The sequence below is a fragment of the Ictalurus punctatus genome, chromosome 4 (genome assembly GCF_001660625.3).
Source record: "Ictalurus punctatus breed USDA103 chromosome 4, Coco_2.0, whole genome shotgun sequence".
Classification (NCBI taxonomy): domain Eukaryota; kingdom Metazoa; phylum Chordata; class Actinopteri; order Siluriformes; family Ictaluridae; genus Ictalurus; species Ictalurus punctatus.
The window spans coordinates 7,702,501-7,720,307 of record NC_071284.1 but is presented as its reverse complement, the minus strand read 5'-3'; the positions used below and the strand labels follow the sequence as shown (position 1 = coordinate 7,720,307).

General features: G+C 39.0%; 1 protein-coding gene across 2 annotated transcripts in view; it reads right to left on the bottom strand.

Annotated features, from left to right (window-relative positions):
- Positions 1–437: 437 nt before the first annotated feature.
- Positions 438–17,807, bottom strand: part of mmp23bb (matrix metallopeptidase 23bb) — an 18,615-nt gene continuing 1,245 nt past the window's right edge. Inside the window, exons 1-9 of one of the 2 annotated variants that reach the window (XR_001812397.3) lie at positions 17,501–17,807; positions 10,328–10,437; positions 8,215–8,354; positions 7,388–7,555; positions 6,675–6,839; positions 2,873–2,983; positions 2,633–2,759; positions 1,873–1,970; positions 1,290–1,426 (exon numbers count right to left, since the gene is read on the bottom strand). The exon at positions 17,501–17,807 is cut by the window's right edge and continues 1,245 nt beyond it. Coding sequence is in view for 1 of the 2 variants with exons in the window: in XM_017465784.3 (XP_017321273.1) it covers positions 1,231–1,426; positions 2,633–2,759; positions 2,873–2,983; positions 6,675–6,839; positions 7,388–7,555; positions 8,215–8,354; positions 10,328–10,437; positions 17,501–17,581 (1,098 nt within the window). In the remaining variant the exon portion in view is untranslated. Of the gene's footprint in view, positions 1,427–1,872; positions 1,971–2,632; positions 2,760–2,872; positions 2,984–6,674; positions 6,840–7,387; positions 7,556–8,214; positions 8,355–10,327; positions 10,438–17,500 lie in introns of both variants that reach the window. The other variant, XM_017465784.3, reaches the window with a different exon arrangement.

Here is a 17,807-nt window from a genome sequence, read left to right as displayed (position 1 = left end):
ATTATGGAGAAGAATCTGGGCTCAGCCCCGGGTGATTAACAGTTCAGCTAATGCCCCTGGATCCAATCCTGGATGCTGGAACTGTGAGGCAGTAACGCTACTTGTCGCTCCAAACTGTGTAACGCAACGAAAAGCCTAAAGGCTACAGAAATTATACACCTACAAAGTGACCTATATGGTCACTAACCTGATGTATCATTCATTCATCTACAGTAACTGCTTCATTCTGTTCAGAGTTGTTGTGGATCTAGAGCCTATTCACACACGGGCAATTTAGCATAGCCAATCCACCTAAGGGCATGTTTTTGGGAGGTTGGCGGAAGCCAGAGAACCCAGAGGAAACCATGTGGAACAACACACAAGCAGGATCCTGAGCTCAGGATTGAACCGGTGACCTTGGAGCGCTGAGGCGGAAACGTTATTAATAACTACAGATAAACATTTATGATGCATTCATTTAATTACAAGTAAAAAAAAAAAAAAAGATGCAGTTGCAGCGGCTGATTCATCACTCCCTCACAGTAGCTGACCGAACCTGTTTAAATATATATTTAATAAAAAAGTTTACATGAAAATGTGTCAACTATGTATGGATGTTGTTTATAAAGATAAAGCCTGATCCAGTACCTTCTATCACTGTGTTTTCTTTTCTGTCTCTTTCTTTTTTTTCTGTTTTACAGCATGGTTTATGAAGTGATAAAGTGTCTACCTCACTGATTATTTTACATTGACAACAGCCATCTCCAGTATGTTGTTTACTGCATATTTTCTAATAAACATAAAAAGGTAATCTGTGAAATAAAGGGGACAAGATCAGGCTGCATGTAACACAAATGCGCTGGAGTAATTTGAGACACTGTACCGAATTGTTCTGCATGAATGACGTTACAAATATAAAGATTTATATAATTGCTATACCATAATCCTATCTTAAGTGACTAAACGAGCTTGACAGCATAAAAATACTTTTTGTAAAATGTCTGTTCAGCAAAGAAACAAAATAATAAATCAATAATATGCATACACATTTTTAAAAAAAAGGCCTAAATGCTTATGTTTTTACTGTACAGCCCTTGTGTTTCAGCTTGACTCATCTGAAGCATTTCTGAATGAACCTGGTCCATGAAGTCCTCCACTGAGAGACTAATGTGAGGTAATGAGTCTTCTGAGAGGTCGAGAGTGCAGGAGGTAGTGTAAGTGCTTCTCCATCTCTCCATCGCTCCATCACCATCAACTATTGTTCGAGGGATGTTCCGGTTTCAGCCTGATGGCCCACGAGTTAGCTGAAATGACACTACCACGCCGGTGGATCTGGCAGGTGTACGTTCCCTCGTTGAATTCGTTAGCCACGATGCGCAGGTTGCGATCTTTGATGGAAATGTAGCCAGGGATTGAGGTCAGCAGCTGTTCTCCGTCCTTATACCACCTGAAGAGTGGAAGACCACACTGATAGAGCTGTTGTTGTACAAACACTAGACTATGCTGATGTAAATGGACCAAGTACATCCAGCTTAGTAATGAACCATTGGTACAACGTATTTATTTTAACCTCTCAATAAATGTTTTCATATTTTAATAACCAAAACTCTCTAAACAGAAAAAACTAAATGATAATCAGTATAAACTAAGCTACAAAAGCCTCCCCTATATCATCTGGTATACTCCTGATATGTGTGCATGTGTGAGTGAAAATTAGGAAATGTAACACCCACTCACATCACTTTTCATTTACAAACATTTGTAACACTTCCTTATTCCTTTGGTACTCTCAAAAAATGACCTGAAATATATTTTTTCGAAATTGTATTTCTACATTAATTACACCCTTGATTTTGTTAGCCCCGCCCTCTAACAATGCATGTGTCGTCACACCAGCTCAGGCTATTCCTCGTTCCCGCCAGCAGAGGTCCCACTCCCATGAATATTGAACCACTTTCACAACGTGCTGTCTGCTTTATGGTGGACTCAACCTGCAGAAATCAAAAATAAATAAACAAACAAATAAAAAATAAATACAGAAAATAATAAATGAAGGAAAAAAAGTCATAAAAAATAAATTTAGGATTAAATTTAATTTAAAATATTTTTTTTTATCAAGTCATTTATTCCTTTATTTATTTTAATATTATTAAATATATATATATATATATATATATATATATATATATATATATATATATATATATAATATAATATAATATATATATAAATTTCTGCAGGTTTGGTCCGCCATACTGCTCACTATATAAGACAATGAACACTCATACACATTGCGAAGTCTTACCACCTTTATTATTTGTGTAAGTTCTGAACAGTTAATCCTAGTAACTGCCTATTGTATCCTGATCCCTTGCCTTGCTCTCGATTACTGTCTTGGATTTGCCCTAAGTAAATGTGTTTTGCCTGAATCGTGTTTTTACCTTTTGTCCTTAAGTTCGACTGTGATTTTGGAATGTGGGTTTATTTACTTATCTAAAATAAAAATGTGTTTGGGTGTAATCAGTCTTTAAATGGATAATACACAAATATTAAAAATTATTAAATATATAAATAAATAAATATTAGTATTTGAGTAAAAATGTAAAACGATTTTTTCTACCTAAGAATTTACCCCTTGAAGTGTGTGCACTACCTGACTTTTGGAGGCACTTTCGTGTTTTTGGTCCCACAGCGGAAGCCCACTACTTTTCCCCGAGGCACCATCTTGATCTTGACGTTGGCAGGAGGAGGAGTAGGAGTAGACCCAGCTTCCGGGGGCGCTGAGGTGCACACAACTCTCTTATACTCAAAAATGCTTTTATACTCTAAAAATACTCTAAAAATGCTGTAACTTTTTACTGACAAGCTTTTTTTTTTTTCCCCAGCATCTCACCGTAACACAGGTCACAGCGCTGAGGGCAGTGTTTCTTCATGAAACTCCGCCTACTCTCACAGAATCCTAACCGCGCCCAGGGGTCACACACACGCTTCTTATCCAAGCAGCCTAAAAACACATGCATGCATGTATTTATACTTATGTGAATCAGTTTTCACAGAAGAATGGGAACCTGAGAAATACATAAGAGAACATGCAGAGAACATTAAGAACGTAACAATGCATCTACAATCGGCCTGTGCTGATAATGAATGTATCAATTACACACACACACATCTATATCTATCTACAGTGGATATAAAAAGTCTATACACCCCTGTTAAAATGGCAGGTTTTTGTGATGTAAAAAAATGAAACCAGGATAAATCAGGTCAGAACTTTTTCTACCTTTATTGTGAAATTTTAACCCATTAATTAAAGTGAAAAACAATAAGAATCATTTTAGGGAGGAAAAAAAAAAAAGTACAATTACCTGGGTGCATAAGTGTGCACCCCCCTAAACTAATACTTAGCTAGAGCACCTTTAGATTTTAATCACAGCATTCAATCCTTTTGGGTAAGAGTCAGTCAGTGTGGCACATCTTGACTTAACAATATTTTGCCATTCTTCCTTGCAAAAGCATTCTAACTCCATCAAATTGGCTGGCCATCTCCCATGCACAGCCCTCTTCTGGTCACCCCACAGATTTTTGATTGGATCCAGGTCTGGACTCTGGCAAGGCCATTCCAAAACCTTGAACTTGTTTTGGTGAAGCCATTCCTTTGCTGATCTGGAGGTTTGTTTCAGGTCGTTGCTGCTGCCTCCTCCATCCTTCACCGTATTGATGGTGTTCATGTGGTGATGAGCTGTGTTTTTTGTGCCAAATATATCTGTTGGTGTTATGGCCAAAAGGTTCAATTTCGGTCTCATCAGACCATAACACATTATTCCACATGGTTCTGGGAGATCAGATGTATTTATTGGTTAAAAAAATGCTTGCCACCCTACTCCACAGCCCAGACACATGAAGAATTCAAGAGTTTGTTGTCACATTTACTGTAGGGAGCAACCAGTACTTGCCAGAAATTGCTGCAATTCTTTTAATGTTGCTGTAGGCCTCTTGGCAGCCTCACTGACCAGTTTTCTCCTGATCTTCTCATCAATTTTAGAATGATGTCCTGTTCTTAGTAGAGTCACTGTCCTGCCACATTTTCTCCACTAGTTGATGATTGTCTTTACAGTGTTTCTTGGTATATCCAATGCCTTGGAAAAAAAACTGTAACCCTCTCCCGATTGATATTTTTCAACGAGATCCGATACCGGCTTTGTAAGCGCTTTGCGGCCCATGGTTTTTCCAAGAAGACGTCAGGAAAATTCCATAGGAACAGCTGTACTTTATTTGGGGGTAATCAGTCACTTTAATTGATATTGATTTAACACCAGTTTGAATGTGATTGGTTGATTCTGAACACTGCCACATTCCCAATTATAAAAGGGTCTGCAAAATTATGCAAGCTGTGCATTTTTTTGTTTATCTTTTTTCCCCAAAAAAACATTTCTGGGTGTTTGATATCCTATTTATATGGTGCAACAATGAAGGTGAGAAGGTTCTGACTTGATGTAACTTGCTTTAATTTTTTTTTTTTTACATCACAAAAACCTGCCATTTTAACAGGGGTGTGTAGACTTTTTATATCCACTGTATCTATCTATCTATATCTATCTATCTATCCATCTATCCACCTAATATTGTCATCACCACCCAAAGGTGCACAGACCCTCAGAACAAAAAAAGTACATAAGTATAGAGGTGTTATTTGGCCCAAACAAAGCAGAGTTATTCTTACCACCACAAAGTTGATTATTTTTTCCATAACTGCATGTTCTGAAGTGTTTTATTCCTCTGATACCACTGCAATTTGCCTTGCCAACTATGACAATTGTTCTTTCACTTTCTCTGTGCTATTTAACCATGTATAGGTACATTTACTGTTATGGAATGTCCACGAGAGTGGACCTTAACTCCTGTTAAATCCATTTAGTAGTAGTCTTAGATTATGTGGCGTATACTCCATACAAATGTAAATAACGTGTATGGAGCCAAAAGGTTTTTTTTTACTATAGAAACAACATATTAGAATAAGCGCAGTAATACAAACCTGTCATTTAAATTACAACTAGAACTACTGTGGCAGCCATGCTGTTATAGAAAATAAATCTACACCTTCTCCCCGCTCAGATTCGAGAACTCAACAGTGCTGTGGTATACACACATCATTTATAGCCACAAGATATTTTGTGTGTCAGGTTTCACAGATGTTCCTTCACTGCCATGAGTAACAAAAATGGTCAAATAGTGTATGTTAATATCCATACATCCATCCATTTTCTGTACCACGTATCCTACACAGGGTCACGGGGGGGGTGCCAACCCATCTGGAGGAAAACCCCAAAGCACGGGGAGCACATGCAAACTCCATGCAAACAGGGCGGTGGCAAGGCAAACATGCTAACCACCAGAGTTGGGTATAACGAGTTACAAACTATGATCAGCTCGATCACTGATCATCCAGTTAACAACACACAGTATTAAGAATCAAGTGCGTGTAAACTTTTGAACTGGTTCATTTGTGTAAATTCAGTTATTATAGTGTCTTGTGGACTATATGTCAACATCCGTTATGTGAAATAGCTTATTCAGGGCAGGACCAAATAAAAAACTAAACACAATTTCTATGATCCCTCTTATTTTTTCAATTATTAACACTTTGCAGACTCTACAAGGGGTATGTACATTTATGAGCACAACTGTATCAGTGAGTGGTGCAACTTCTGTAGCTTTCCACTTTTGACAACAAATCAGTTTTCATGCCGCTAAAATGAAACATTCTGGAAGGAGAGCGGTTGAATATAAAATTCACCCGTGTATATATATATGCATGACATCATACAAGATAAAGGAGAAGCAGTGTGTGCTCGACCATCTGTCTGTGACGAAAGTGCAACTGCCGGACTGTATGGGTCCACAAAACAAATGGTACTCGCAGGCAGCATGGCGAATACCACCTGCTGGTACAGGAGCTGTGGTTAGATGAGGTCTGGTTCCAGCAGTATTTCAGGCTGGACAAATGCATTCTTATAGGATTTAATCCACCCAGTCTGACTGCCTATTAGGTAAGATGACTCAGCTAATCATGGTATTTGTCATTGCACACTTTTTTTTTTATTTTTACTTGTGTCTCTGTATGCAGCCAGAGACACATCAGTAAGAATTGCCCCATTGCTAAATGCTAGAATTAATATCTGACAGGAGACAGATCACATGCGCTCTACTGTCTTCACCCCTATTGGTAGTCTCTGCACCAAGTCGCTCCATATTTGCATAAAGTTAAACCTTTCTCAATTTGTCGCCAATGGTCACTGTCGCTTGAAGTCGGCAGCTCTCAGTGAAAATGAATGGCCTCCAGTCGCTTTGTCGCTGCGAATCCGTGTATGTGTGTAGGCTCTCCTTATTACTACGCAGGCCCCTCAGTGAACAGCACTGAAGAAACTGGCCTGTTGCCAAACCGAACTTCGTAGGCCTACTATAAAGACAACACACAGAAGACCACACACAGTTTTCCTCTGTTTGTTTTTCTTGCTATTGCTTAGTGGTTAAGGTTCTGCGCTAATCACATGAAGGTTACAAGAAGTACAATTCCCAGGACTTCCAGTTGCACTTTGGAGCAAAGCCCTTTCTTTTCAGCCCTTCAAAAGAAAAAAGATCTCACTGATGAATAAATGTAGATATGAATGAATTGTTACGGAATACCGGTTTACCATATAGACGCTGAATTCCCCAGATATCATCCTGAGCGATGTCTCGCTGCCCCGTGTACGTGGCGTTGGGGTGCATCAGCGCGCCGGGGTCACGTGAATGCCACAGGCCGAGAGCATGACCGATCTCATGGGCTGCTACCTGAACCAGGTCATTGAGCCATACACCTGTGCATGGAGAAGTGAAGGAGTAGAGAGAACAGAAAATAAAACAGATAATAAATTGATCATGCAGTCCTGTAGAACAAAACCAGAAATACTATCAATTTAATTTTTTATTTTTTTTTACACCTTAACATTTTATGCCTACATTTTTTTCAGCAATAAAACAAAGTAATAAATCAATAATATAAACATTTATAAGTTTCTACTGTGCAGTCTTTTTTTTTTTACTGTCTAATGTGGGATATATGGGAAATGGTATTGTATCAGGAAGTAAGGTTAAAATTCTAGGACTGTCAAAGAGCCGGTGTTATATCACTGAGTAAAAACCTGAACTCACAACTACTCAACTCTGTTTTTGTTTGTTTTTTAAAAAAGCTGCAACTTCATCTAATGTCTCTGAGGGGTGGACAAATCACAACAAATTAAAGTTTGACCACCCATGTGTCTCTACGTAAACCTCATCCATAAAGTCTTCAATCAGTATACCAGTATGCACAAAACATCACAAAGTAATGATCCACATACACTAAAGGAACATTTTTCATGCGTACCCTGTTTCCAGCTGAAACGTGATTTGCCCAGGATCCAGAACTCGTGGTTGTCAAAGTGGATCTCCCCCCTCGGGGGCAGGAAGGCATGAGCCAGCTCTCCGTTCAGCCCGTCGAAGCAGGGGTGCAGCGGAGACCACCAGCAGTCTGTGTGATTAAACGTGTAGAAACCTGTGTGGGAACACATCTGGAGTTGATCAGTTAGCAGTTTATTTATAGTACATTATGAAAAAGTCTCTAAAGCTATTAAATGAGGTTTCAATTAGTCAAGAGATGTTTGGTGTCTAAAATTTAAGGCCTACTGTGTCCATTGTTTACAAATAACTGTGTACATTTATTTAGTTAGTGAACAAATTTCCTTATACGCTGAATTAACGATGATCCATAAATTAGTTCAATTACCAACTTGTACAGTTTTTATTATTTAGTTTACTTGCTAATTTGTGAGTTAGCCTGTTTACTGTGGTTAATACGGAACTAAAAGAAGACAACCTATGAAGTTCACAGGACTCCAAATGATCCTGCCTCAGAAATCCTGAACTGTCAGATACAAATATAAAAGAAACTTGCATTTAAACATTACAAAATAGTAGTTAAAAAGTTTTTTTTTTTAATTGCCAATGTGAATCAATATGGTGAAATCAGCAAACGTATTGATCATCTTTGATGCGTTGTTTAAAATCTCTGAGGGGACACACAACATGTGATGAACGATGCCCCAGATTAAGATATCTGCTAAAGCAGGTGGAGACCAGGAACAGTCTGAATATAGAGATAATACATAGATAATGTAGTTCAATCTGCAGTATAAATTTACAACCCAAGCTCACCAATAGTGATATCAGCACTCTTGTTAGGGTTGGTGATTTCTGTAAAGGTCAAAGGCGAGACATCGCTCCATTTGTTGAAGGCAATACTGATGGCTTTGCGGGCGTCATCTTTATTCAGCGTGTTGGGGAACGTTGTGATTCTTTAAGAAAAACAAAAAAAGGTGTTGATCTTCAGTTGGGTTAAAACACATCTAGGAGACACCCACACATTTTAATATCTAATATCTAATATCTGTGTTGTGAGCTGGAATGCAGACTCTCCTAAGCTGTATTTGCTATTTTCTGTAGGTTTTGCATTCCCAAGTACAAACTGCATAAAGTCCCCATTAAATCATGTATTTGTTGTCCAAGGCAAAATCACACGCTGAAACCAGGCCAAAGGGAAACGTAATGTAAGTTAATGTTAAAAGGGAATTGTGCAAAACTAGCATATTATGCTATTTGTCATGTCATGTAGTATTCTGCAGTACAGCACTACATCTCTCAGATTCAGAGTATATTACAGTACTCAGTCAAGCATATTATCTGTGGGAAATACATGTTGTACAAGAGGTTAACCTTTTTACCTTAACAAAGATAATAATCCAATATAATACCCGCATCGATGTTGAAATAGGCATGAAGAGGCAAAAACTAAAGGTGTTGTTTATCACCGTTTCCCAGACTAAAACATTCTTTACGGAAAATGGATAGCGGCTGTAGGACGGGGAAAAAAACTTGCCAGAGAGAAATGATGTGTATTTACAAGTGCAGTTTACATTTCAGAACAGAGGACTCACAACAGAGGTTGTGTATTCTCCGACATGTACATTTGAATATCTGTGCTGTAATAAATCAAACAATTCTTATCTAATGAGTAATTTCTGGTCCTAAAATATATGCTGTACACTACGGGTATAACAAAATGCTACTATCTCTGTCTATATCTGTTTCATGCCCCCAAATATCCATATCTGTATTTGGTGTAAACACTGCTTAAACCCAACGGTAGAAATGTCAGCATGGTGTGTGAATTCTGGCTCTGATAGTTTCTTAACCTCATGTACATCACTCAAGTTCATAACTGGAATGAAGGCACGATGCAAACGCATCACGTAGCGCCACACATTCACGGCCTTTTGTCTCCTGTGCTTCATATCTGACCGCTTGCTTGTTCCTACTTACGGATCTCAGTGCACACCTCTAGTCTTAATCACATGATCTGTGAATCTTTCTTTAATCCCAGGACACTTATCGTAAAAAGACTAGGGGTATAACCCCACTGGCCCTTCTCTATCGTGGCCCCCTAATAATCCCCATCTCTGAATTGGCTACATCACTCTCCTGTCTTCTCCACGAATAGCTGGTGTGTGGTTGGCGTTCTGGTGCATTATGGCTGCTGTCGCATCATCCATGTGGATGCTACACACTAGTGGTGGTTGAGAAGATCCACCCCCCATACTATGTAAGCATTCTTATCAAATAAACAGTGCTCCTCCTAGTCATATCTGTATTTCTATGATCTCTTTATCCCGGATAATGTATTCATATTTGGTTACAGCCCTACTCTCCACTTCACTGATGCCGAGTTGAAGAAAAGCCTACATTAGCAAATATTGAGCTCCCTAGCAGTACGCAGTATCTTCCTCTATCTTTAGCTTGCTACTGCTTTTTTTGTGCTTTATTCTTTTTTTAAATAAGCACCAGATGGCTGTGGTGTCTGCTCACCTAGTGTGAATCACATCGACAATCAATAATCAATGCATCACCTAGTGACGGTGTATCCACCCTGCCCTGGAACATCCTAAAAATAAACATTAAACGTTAATGTGTGGATTCTTTTTTTTAAAAAAACATTTCTTTGAGCAATATAGCGAACGAGTCTAAAGATTTTGGTGTTCTTTTAAGAAGTGCCTCTTCTCCATCTCAGGTTTCTTGCCGGAGAGGAAATGGCAGCGGTAGCGGGAGGAGGGAGAGGGCATGGACAAGACCCTTTTGGGTCAAGACTTCTTTCCGTGCTACACTCTTTCGTTCTTTTTCATCACCAGGAACTGAACACTTTTTACTGTAATTTGTTCAAGTTGTGCTATTACAATTCATCCCCTAACACTTCTCAGACTCTCCTCTGTCTCACTTGTAGGTGATGTTGAAGTGCTCCCACTTGTAGCCCAGCGGGTTGATGGCGTAGCGCTTGGCTCGAACTGGCGATTCTCGCAGCCCTCCACTCCCCGACACACGACATCCCTGATGGCCAAGACGCAACACACAAACATCATCACTGCTGAAATATTCGTTTAATTCATTACTTATTCAAAGCGATAACACAATGTTCATAATCATGACAGTTGTCTTAATTTTACTTCTTTAGTTTTGCACTGGAGCTATCAGACTAATGAGACTGTATGCTCTGGTTTAGCATGTGAAATATTTGAGGACATGGAAGCAGAAATGAATCTGAAACGGTCGTACGTCACCAAAACGAACAGTGACTTCAGATGAATGACCAGATGATGAATCAGCTTCAGTTGCAAGGAAATAAGCTCCCACTCACCACTCTCTTTTTTACATGTAATATAATATACATCTCATATACATCTCATTTACACTGATCAGCCATAACATTAAAACCACTGACAGGTGAAGTGTATAACATTGTTTATCTCATTACAGTGCTTAAAAAAGTTAATGCTGGCTATGATAGAAAGGTGACAACCCACAGTGCATTGCAGATTGCTGTGTATAGGGCTGTGTTGCTGCAGACCGGTCAGAGTGCCCATGCTGACCACCACGGAAAGCACCTATAATGGGTGCGTGAGCAACAGAACTGGACCATGGAGCAATGGAAGAAGGTGGCCTGGTCTGATGAATCACATTTTCTTTTACATCATGTGGATGGCTGGGTGCGTGTGCGTCACTTACCTGGGGAGGAGATGGCACCAGGATGCACGATGGGAAGAAGGCAAGCTGGTGGAGGAAGTGTGATGCTCTGGGCAATGTTTTGCTGGGAAACCTTGGGTCCTGGCATTCATGTGAATGTTACTTTGACACGTACCACCTACCTAAACATTGTTGCAGACTGAGTACACCACTTCATGGTGATGATGATGATGATATTCCCTAATGGCAGTGGTTTCTTTCAGCAGGATACTGCGCCCTGACACAATGCAAAAGCTGTTCAGGAACGGTTTGAGGAACATGACAAAGAGTTCAAGGTGTTGACTCGGCCTCCAGATTCCCCAGATCCCAATCCGATCGAGCATCTGTGGGATGTACTGGACAAACAAGTTTGCTCCATGTGGGCTCCACCTCAACTTGCAGGACTTCAAGGATCTGCTGCTAACGTCTTGGTGCCAGATACCACAGCACACCTTCAGAGGTCTTGTGGAGTCCATGCCTCGACGGGTCAGAGCTGTTTTTGGCGGGACAAGTGAGACCTACACAATATCAGGCAGATGGTGTTAATGTTATGGCTGATTGGTGTACATGAAATACATCCTAATTTATGTAGATGTTACAGGCTAAAATAATTCATGATCCATGGAAAGAAGTAAATGTACAATGGAAAACATACATTCCAGTGAAGCTTAGTTAGAGGTGTCCAAGGTTGCAAATAAAATTTCATGTTTTTTTTTTTAAAGCCTTGAAATAAAATAAAATCAACTGTTTACAATTTAAACAGGACAGGATGGTCCAACAGGCTTGTCTTTTTCTTTGTTTTTACTAAAAACTAATGTTATCATGTTTATGGACAATTGTGCTTTTCCAACTACCCCTGCAGGTACTTATATGAATTTTATTCACAGCTAGGTTTTTATTCATTTTAGAACTCAAATAGGTACTACATTTAATTTGAATTAAGTTTCGCTCAAATGTACATGCACTCCAACCTGACATGAGTTCGCTTGTATAGATACAGATGCCAAAGATGAAATTGATAAATAAGGAAACTGTGGCATTTCTGATCAGATTTAACCGTACACTACTTTAATGAATAGCGGCTGTTGTCATTTAAGGTTAAGATGCGTGATGTTAAAATCCTTGCTAACTTGTTTAGCTTCAATGCAAAACAGCTTGCTTTGATAATCAACTAATTTTGGTTCTTTTCTAAATTTGGTAATCGAATTTTTCTGTAACTGTGAGATGCAAAGAAAATGGACACTGCTAGTATTGTGTAACGACAAGCTGAAATCGATCAAACAAGATAATTTGGCATCTTTGCGTTTCAGTGTCTATCAGCTGGAGTGCAGACTTCCAAAAGCTGTATTCAGTCCATCCGACATTCCCAAGTTCAAACTGCAACAATTCCCCATTATTTCCTCTCCTCTGTCCCTCTCTTTCATCTGTGCCCTTTAGTCCTTTGATCACTCAGCCACTCAGTGGCAAACCTGGCTCTTTTATTATCTTAGGAAGGATCAGGATTGGACACCAGGGCGGCAGACATTAGCATGTAACATTAGCTGATGTTAACTAGCAAGTCGTAACCTATGTAGCAAAGCATTTTTAGCGAACACCTAACTGATCTTAATACACAAAGTGCACCACTCTGTGCTCATTAGAAATCTCACTAAAAATGTATAAAAACTACAAATGCAACGCTAGAGATGTACCTCTTGACAGGGGAGGGGGTAGGATACAGAGCATAAAAAGTTATAACCATGAAAGAGGCTTAAAGAAGTGAACAGGGCAGAAGAGCTACCGAAAAGAAGCAAGGCACTGAAATAATGATGCCCAGATGTTGAACCCAAATCCCTACTGCAAGCCTCCGTCCTGCATCTCCTCATTTTACCAGCTGCAGATCTCTTAGCAAGAGCTGAAATATCTGTCACCCAGATGTGAAGAGAAGCCCATTCGTGCCTCCTCCTTCAAGTGACCTTTTCTTCACTCTTTTCATTGCTTTTTCTCACAGGACTTACAACTCACTCCAAGAAAAGCTCCGGTTCTTATGAAGAACCTTCAATGAATAACTTTTTTTTTTTTTAACGCTGCACTTCCCAAACTGCACTACTGCCACAGCTGGACTGTGAATTAACCCTTAAAACTCTGTGATGAGGCTCACACCATTACGGATCATGTATTACACATACTTCTTGATAATTAGGGAACAATTTGGTGTAGAGACTTACTTTAAATGAAATCTCTTCGCAGAGATATCGTGGCTTAATGGGAAAAAAAAAAAATTGGAGTGCAAATCGTCTCCCACAGCTTCACAGTTTACAAGACAAAATCGTTTTTGTTATTCTGTCCGGATTATAAACTAGCACTCAGCAGAGGATTTGTATTATTTTATTTAATCGTTTTTTGATTGCCAAGGCAGAAGTTAATTATCCTATAAACAGAAGGTCTTAAGACTAATCATAAATCATGTTATTCAGTTCCTACACTAATCATAATTCTGGTTATTCAGCAACAGGCTTGTGAGTGTAAACAAAAAAAGTTATAAAGCACCACATATCTATTTGAAATAGGGGTAATTAAATACTAAATATTAAATACTAAATTCAGGTATCAACAAACAGGCACAGGAAGCACACCACATACAGTTTATGTTGCTTTAAATGAGCCCTATTGTAAAAATTGACTTTTTCTGTATTTTGGTGAGTATGTACATGGTGTGTTTTTCTTTTTCAGTGGAGCACTGATAAAATCTCTCCTTATATTTACAAGACGTACAAAAAAAAAATCACAGACTTCATCTACATCATATGAGAGATTCACTGAGATTGGCTCATGGCTGCTATCAATATCTGAGAGACACACATAATATGGCCCGTCCAGCACATTTATATGTGGGCCTTCTCCAAACTTTGGACGCACACAATTGTCTATAGAATGTGTCTGCATGCTGTAGCATTACAATTGTCCTTCACCGGAACTAAGAGGCCCAAACGTTTTCCAGCATGACAATGCCCCTGTGCACAAAGCAAGCCTCATAGAAGACATGGTGTGCCAACAATTAAGGCATGGTCACATTTTATTGAGAAACTCTCTAATATAATATCTCAATATAATGCCTCAAAGAGGCAGTAGCTGGTATCTTAGGTGTGTGCTAATAGCTTGTGCCCACCTCCTCCCTCCCCCACCATTTATTTATTTGTTTGTTTTCTCCTATTTTTTTGTAATTATGCAAACCCTGGTTTGTACATAGTTCTGTTGTGTCATGTACATTGACCATGTTCTTCAATAAAAAAAAAAAATCATAAAAAAGTTATGGTGTGGAAGAATTGAAGTGTTCTTCACAGAGCCCTGATTGAACACCCAACATCTAATCAGTGCCTGACCTAACTTACATTTATGACATTTGGCAGACGCCCTTATCCAGAGCGGCTTACGTTTCTCTCACTTATACAACTGAGCAATTGAGGGTTAAGGGACTTGCCCAAGGGCCCAACAGTGGGAGCTTGGCAGTCTTGGGGCTTGAACTTCTGACCATCTGATCAGTAACCCAGAGCCTTTAACCACTGAGCCACCACTGCCCCTAACTAGTGCTCTTTCGGCTGAATGGCCACAAACTCCCACAAACATGCTCCAAAATCTAGTGGAAATCTTTCCAGAAGAGTGGAGGTTAGTATAACAGATAAGGGGGGACTAAAGTCTACAAGCACATATGGGTGTGATGGTCAGTTTGGCCACATAGTGTACCTGACAACAAACTTATGAAGAGACGACATCCACGAGAGTTGTGCAGAGACAAAACCACCGTGTCAAACTTCATCATTTGAATGACGGTTTTAAGGCTGTGTTCACAAGGATGTTTTGGTGTCTGTCAGAAAATGCATTAATATCGGTTGCTGTAAGTGTATTTGTGGGTGGAGCTTGATTTTGCTGATTTAAATGTATGTATTTTTTTGTTGCACAAACTGACAGCTAAGGCTTGCTTTTAGTGCTGGATCATACAGCTCTGGGCTTGTGCTGATAGCCACAATCATTGTCTCCTATATTTTCCTCTACAGTGGTGTGGATGACTGAAAGCACACCCGGACAGTCTCCAACTGACCAGTGTCCAAGAATGGTGATTTCAAACCGCAACTTTTACATAGGAGCATTTTCAGTATGATCATCATGTGTGCCTGTGTTCCGTCCATCAACGTATCGTTCCTATCGAAATCAACGGCAAGAGGTGTGTTTTGACGACTTGTCAAAGCAACCTCATTCGAAATGACGAATGAAAAGAGTCTGGACAAATTTGCCATTGAAATCCTTCACCTGCTTCCCAGAGAGAATACTCTCCATAACCAGAGAATGGTTTGTTTATAGCGATCCTCCAACTGCTCTCCTAACTTCTTATACTCACAGCTCATTTCTTTCAGGACAGCATGACTGCAGACCAGTACGACTGCAAGCTATTGATTTTTCCCTGGGTTTTTTATGACACTAAATAATGAATCAACATATTCCTGCTGAGGTTTTGAGCAGCAGATTACAATATGCTGATTTTTTTTAAAAAGGGGGAAAAAACAGAGTTTATTGGTGTGCAAAATCTATCAATACACAATTGATACACAAAATCTATCAATACAGCACAGTAATAGCTATCTAATTTACTGGGATAAACTAACGTTACCTTGTTGACTCCCGAGTCCTAAAATGAAAGAAAAAGTCCACCATGAAACATATTAAATATGTATATATTGATATATTTGATGTGTTAAGCGATTCCAGAACTAATTTCTTGGTTGGTGCTGTATCTTCATTATTTCCACACAAAGTTAGTGGTTGTGTGCAGAATTTACATGGTGTTTAATAGGAGAAAGACATTTCCACAGCCTTAAACATAAGGTTTAAGGATAAGGATCAGGTTCCACTGCTAGCTACTAAAAAAAAAAAAAAAAAAAAAAAAAAAAAGAGCAAGAGCTTCTTTTCTCACTCACCATTTTTCAGTGACGTGCAATTTTACAATGAGAAATCCAGTGTAGAAATAGGCCTGGTTGGTAACGTTGGACTCGTTTGCAGCTATATGATGCAGTTACGGCGAGTTATGGCAGAGATTCGGCTCGGATAGTTACGCAAGCTACGAATAGCCATGTACGATGGTGTTGACGGTAGAAGCTTTGGAACCTGATCTGTTCGAGCAGAGAGTGTATAGATGGGGAGGTGAGAGAGCTGGACAGACTAAAAGACTAAAGCACTGCTGCAGCACTCTCTTTAGGCAGAGATGAATTCCCAGTGGGAATTAGCAGCGGGGAGTCGAACGGCATTGTGGGTAATGTAGGAAAACCTTAGCCAAATGATTATATATATTTATATGCTAGTTGTTTAGAGTGGATGATGAATGTAACATAAACCCACCTCCCATTACTTTGAAACTTCTAGCTGCCGTTGTTCTTCATATCTTGGTTCATGTTCTGTCATTCAGTTCAGCCTTATTTCAGAATGTATGCAAGTCAGCTAATGAATATTAATGAATTTTGGTGCTCTACTGATGAATATTCATGACTGGTGGGTGCTCTCAGTGAAATTAGTCCGAGGGAGAGACTCTAAACAAACAAACTAACATTTTTGACTGATTTTCAGAATACAATTAAGCTGAGATGCCTTTCATAGACACTCTGGAGTAATACAAATCTGGCAGAAATGAAAAAAGTTTATCGTCTGTTATGAACACATTACAAGTGTACTGTCTTAGCAGCTCTTGCTAAATTTTCTTTCTTCCTTTTCTGAACTTTTGGTCACCAAAGCCAAAACTTTGTATTGTTTATGTTTTGTGTTCAGTTTTCAGGTATTTCACTGAGTATCTTCGCTTTCTGTATAACAAAATTATAATTATATTTCACTGTTTTTGAAGCAATCGACAAACCAACACATTTTCTAGAATGGTCTTAAATTGGGGCTCACCTTTGATCACTGATCTCGTCTAACATCGTGATATTTGGTGAGATTCTAAACGGTATCTCTGGTTTATCATACCGTTAACGTCTAAGCTGATGTATCTACTTATTATTTCTGTTGGTGACACAGGAAACTTGTTTATATGTTTAAAAAAAAAAAAAAAGGTAAACTGAGCTCTCAGTCTCTGGAGGGACTGTAAGATAATATGTTTTTACGAAGAGGCTGAAGTCCAAAAAAACCCCAACAATTTATTTTTCATTTATTAAAAAATGTATTACATATATTTATTATATTAATATATATAAATAGATTTATTAAATAAATAAACAGTGCATAGGGTACTCAGTAAGTTAGGTCTGCTTATCCTTCAGCATTTATACTGAATATTATGTTGAAGAATATTATGTGGATAATATATGGTACTGTATTTAATTAATGTACCACAATGTTATTGATTTACTTCATTAATTAGTTTCCTTACCTGTTCTCTCCTCCAGATACCAGCAGAAAACACCATCACCAACAGTGCCACAGGCACAATCCCTATCCAAATCCACCGCATTTCCAAAACAGAGCCTTTTGATTTTTTTTTTACAGCCTTTTAAACAACTCAGGCGATGTTTTTACATGCGAGTTTACTCTGAACAGCACTCATGTGCCGTGTATTTTATTCCTCTATCCAAAAAGCTTGGCGCATCCGCGCGTTTTTTTCTGGAGAAATAAACCTGCTCATCCGAAACTGTTCATCCGAAAGACTACAAGTCCTTTCCAACATCCACAGCAAACTT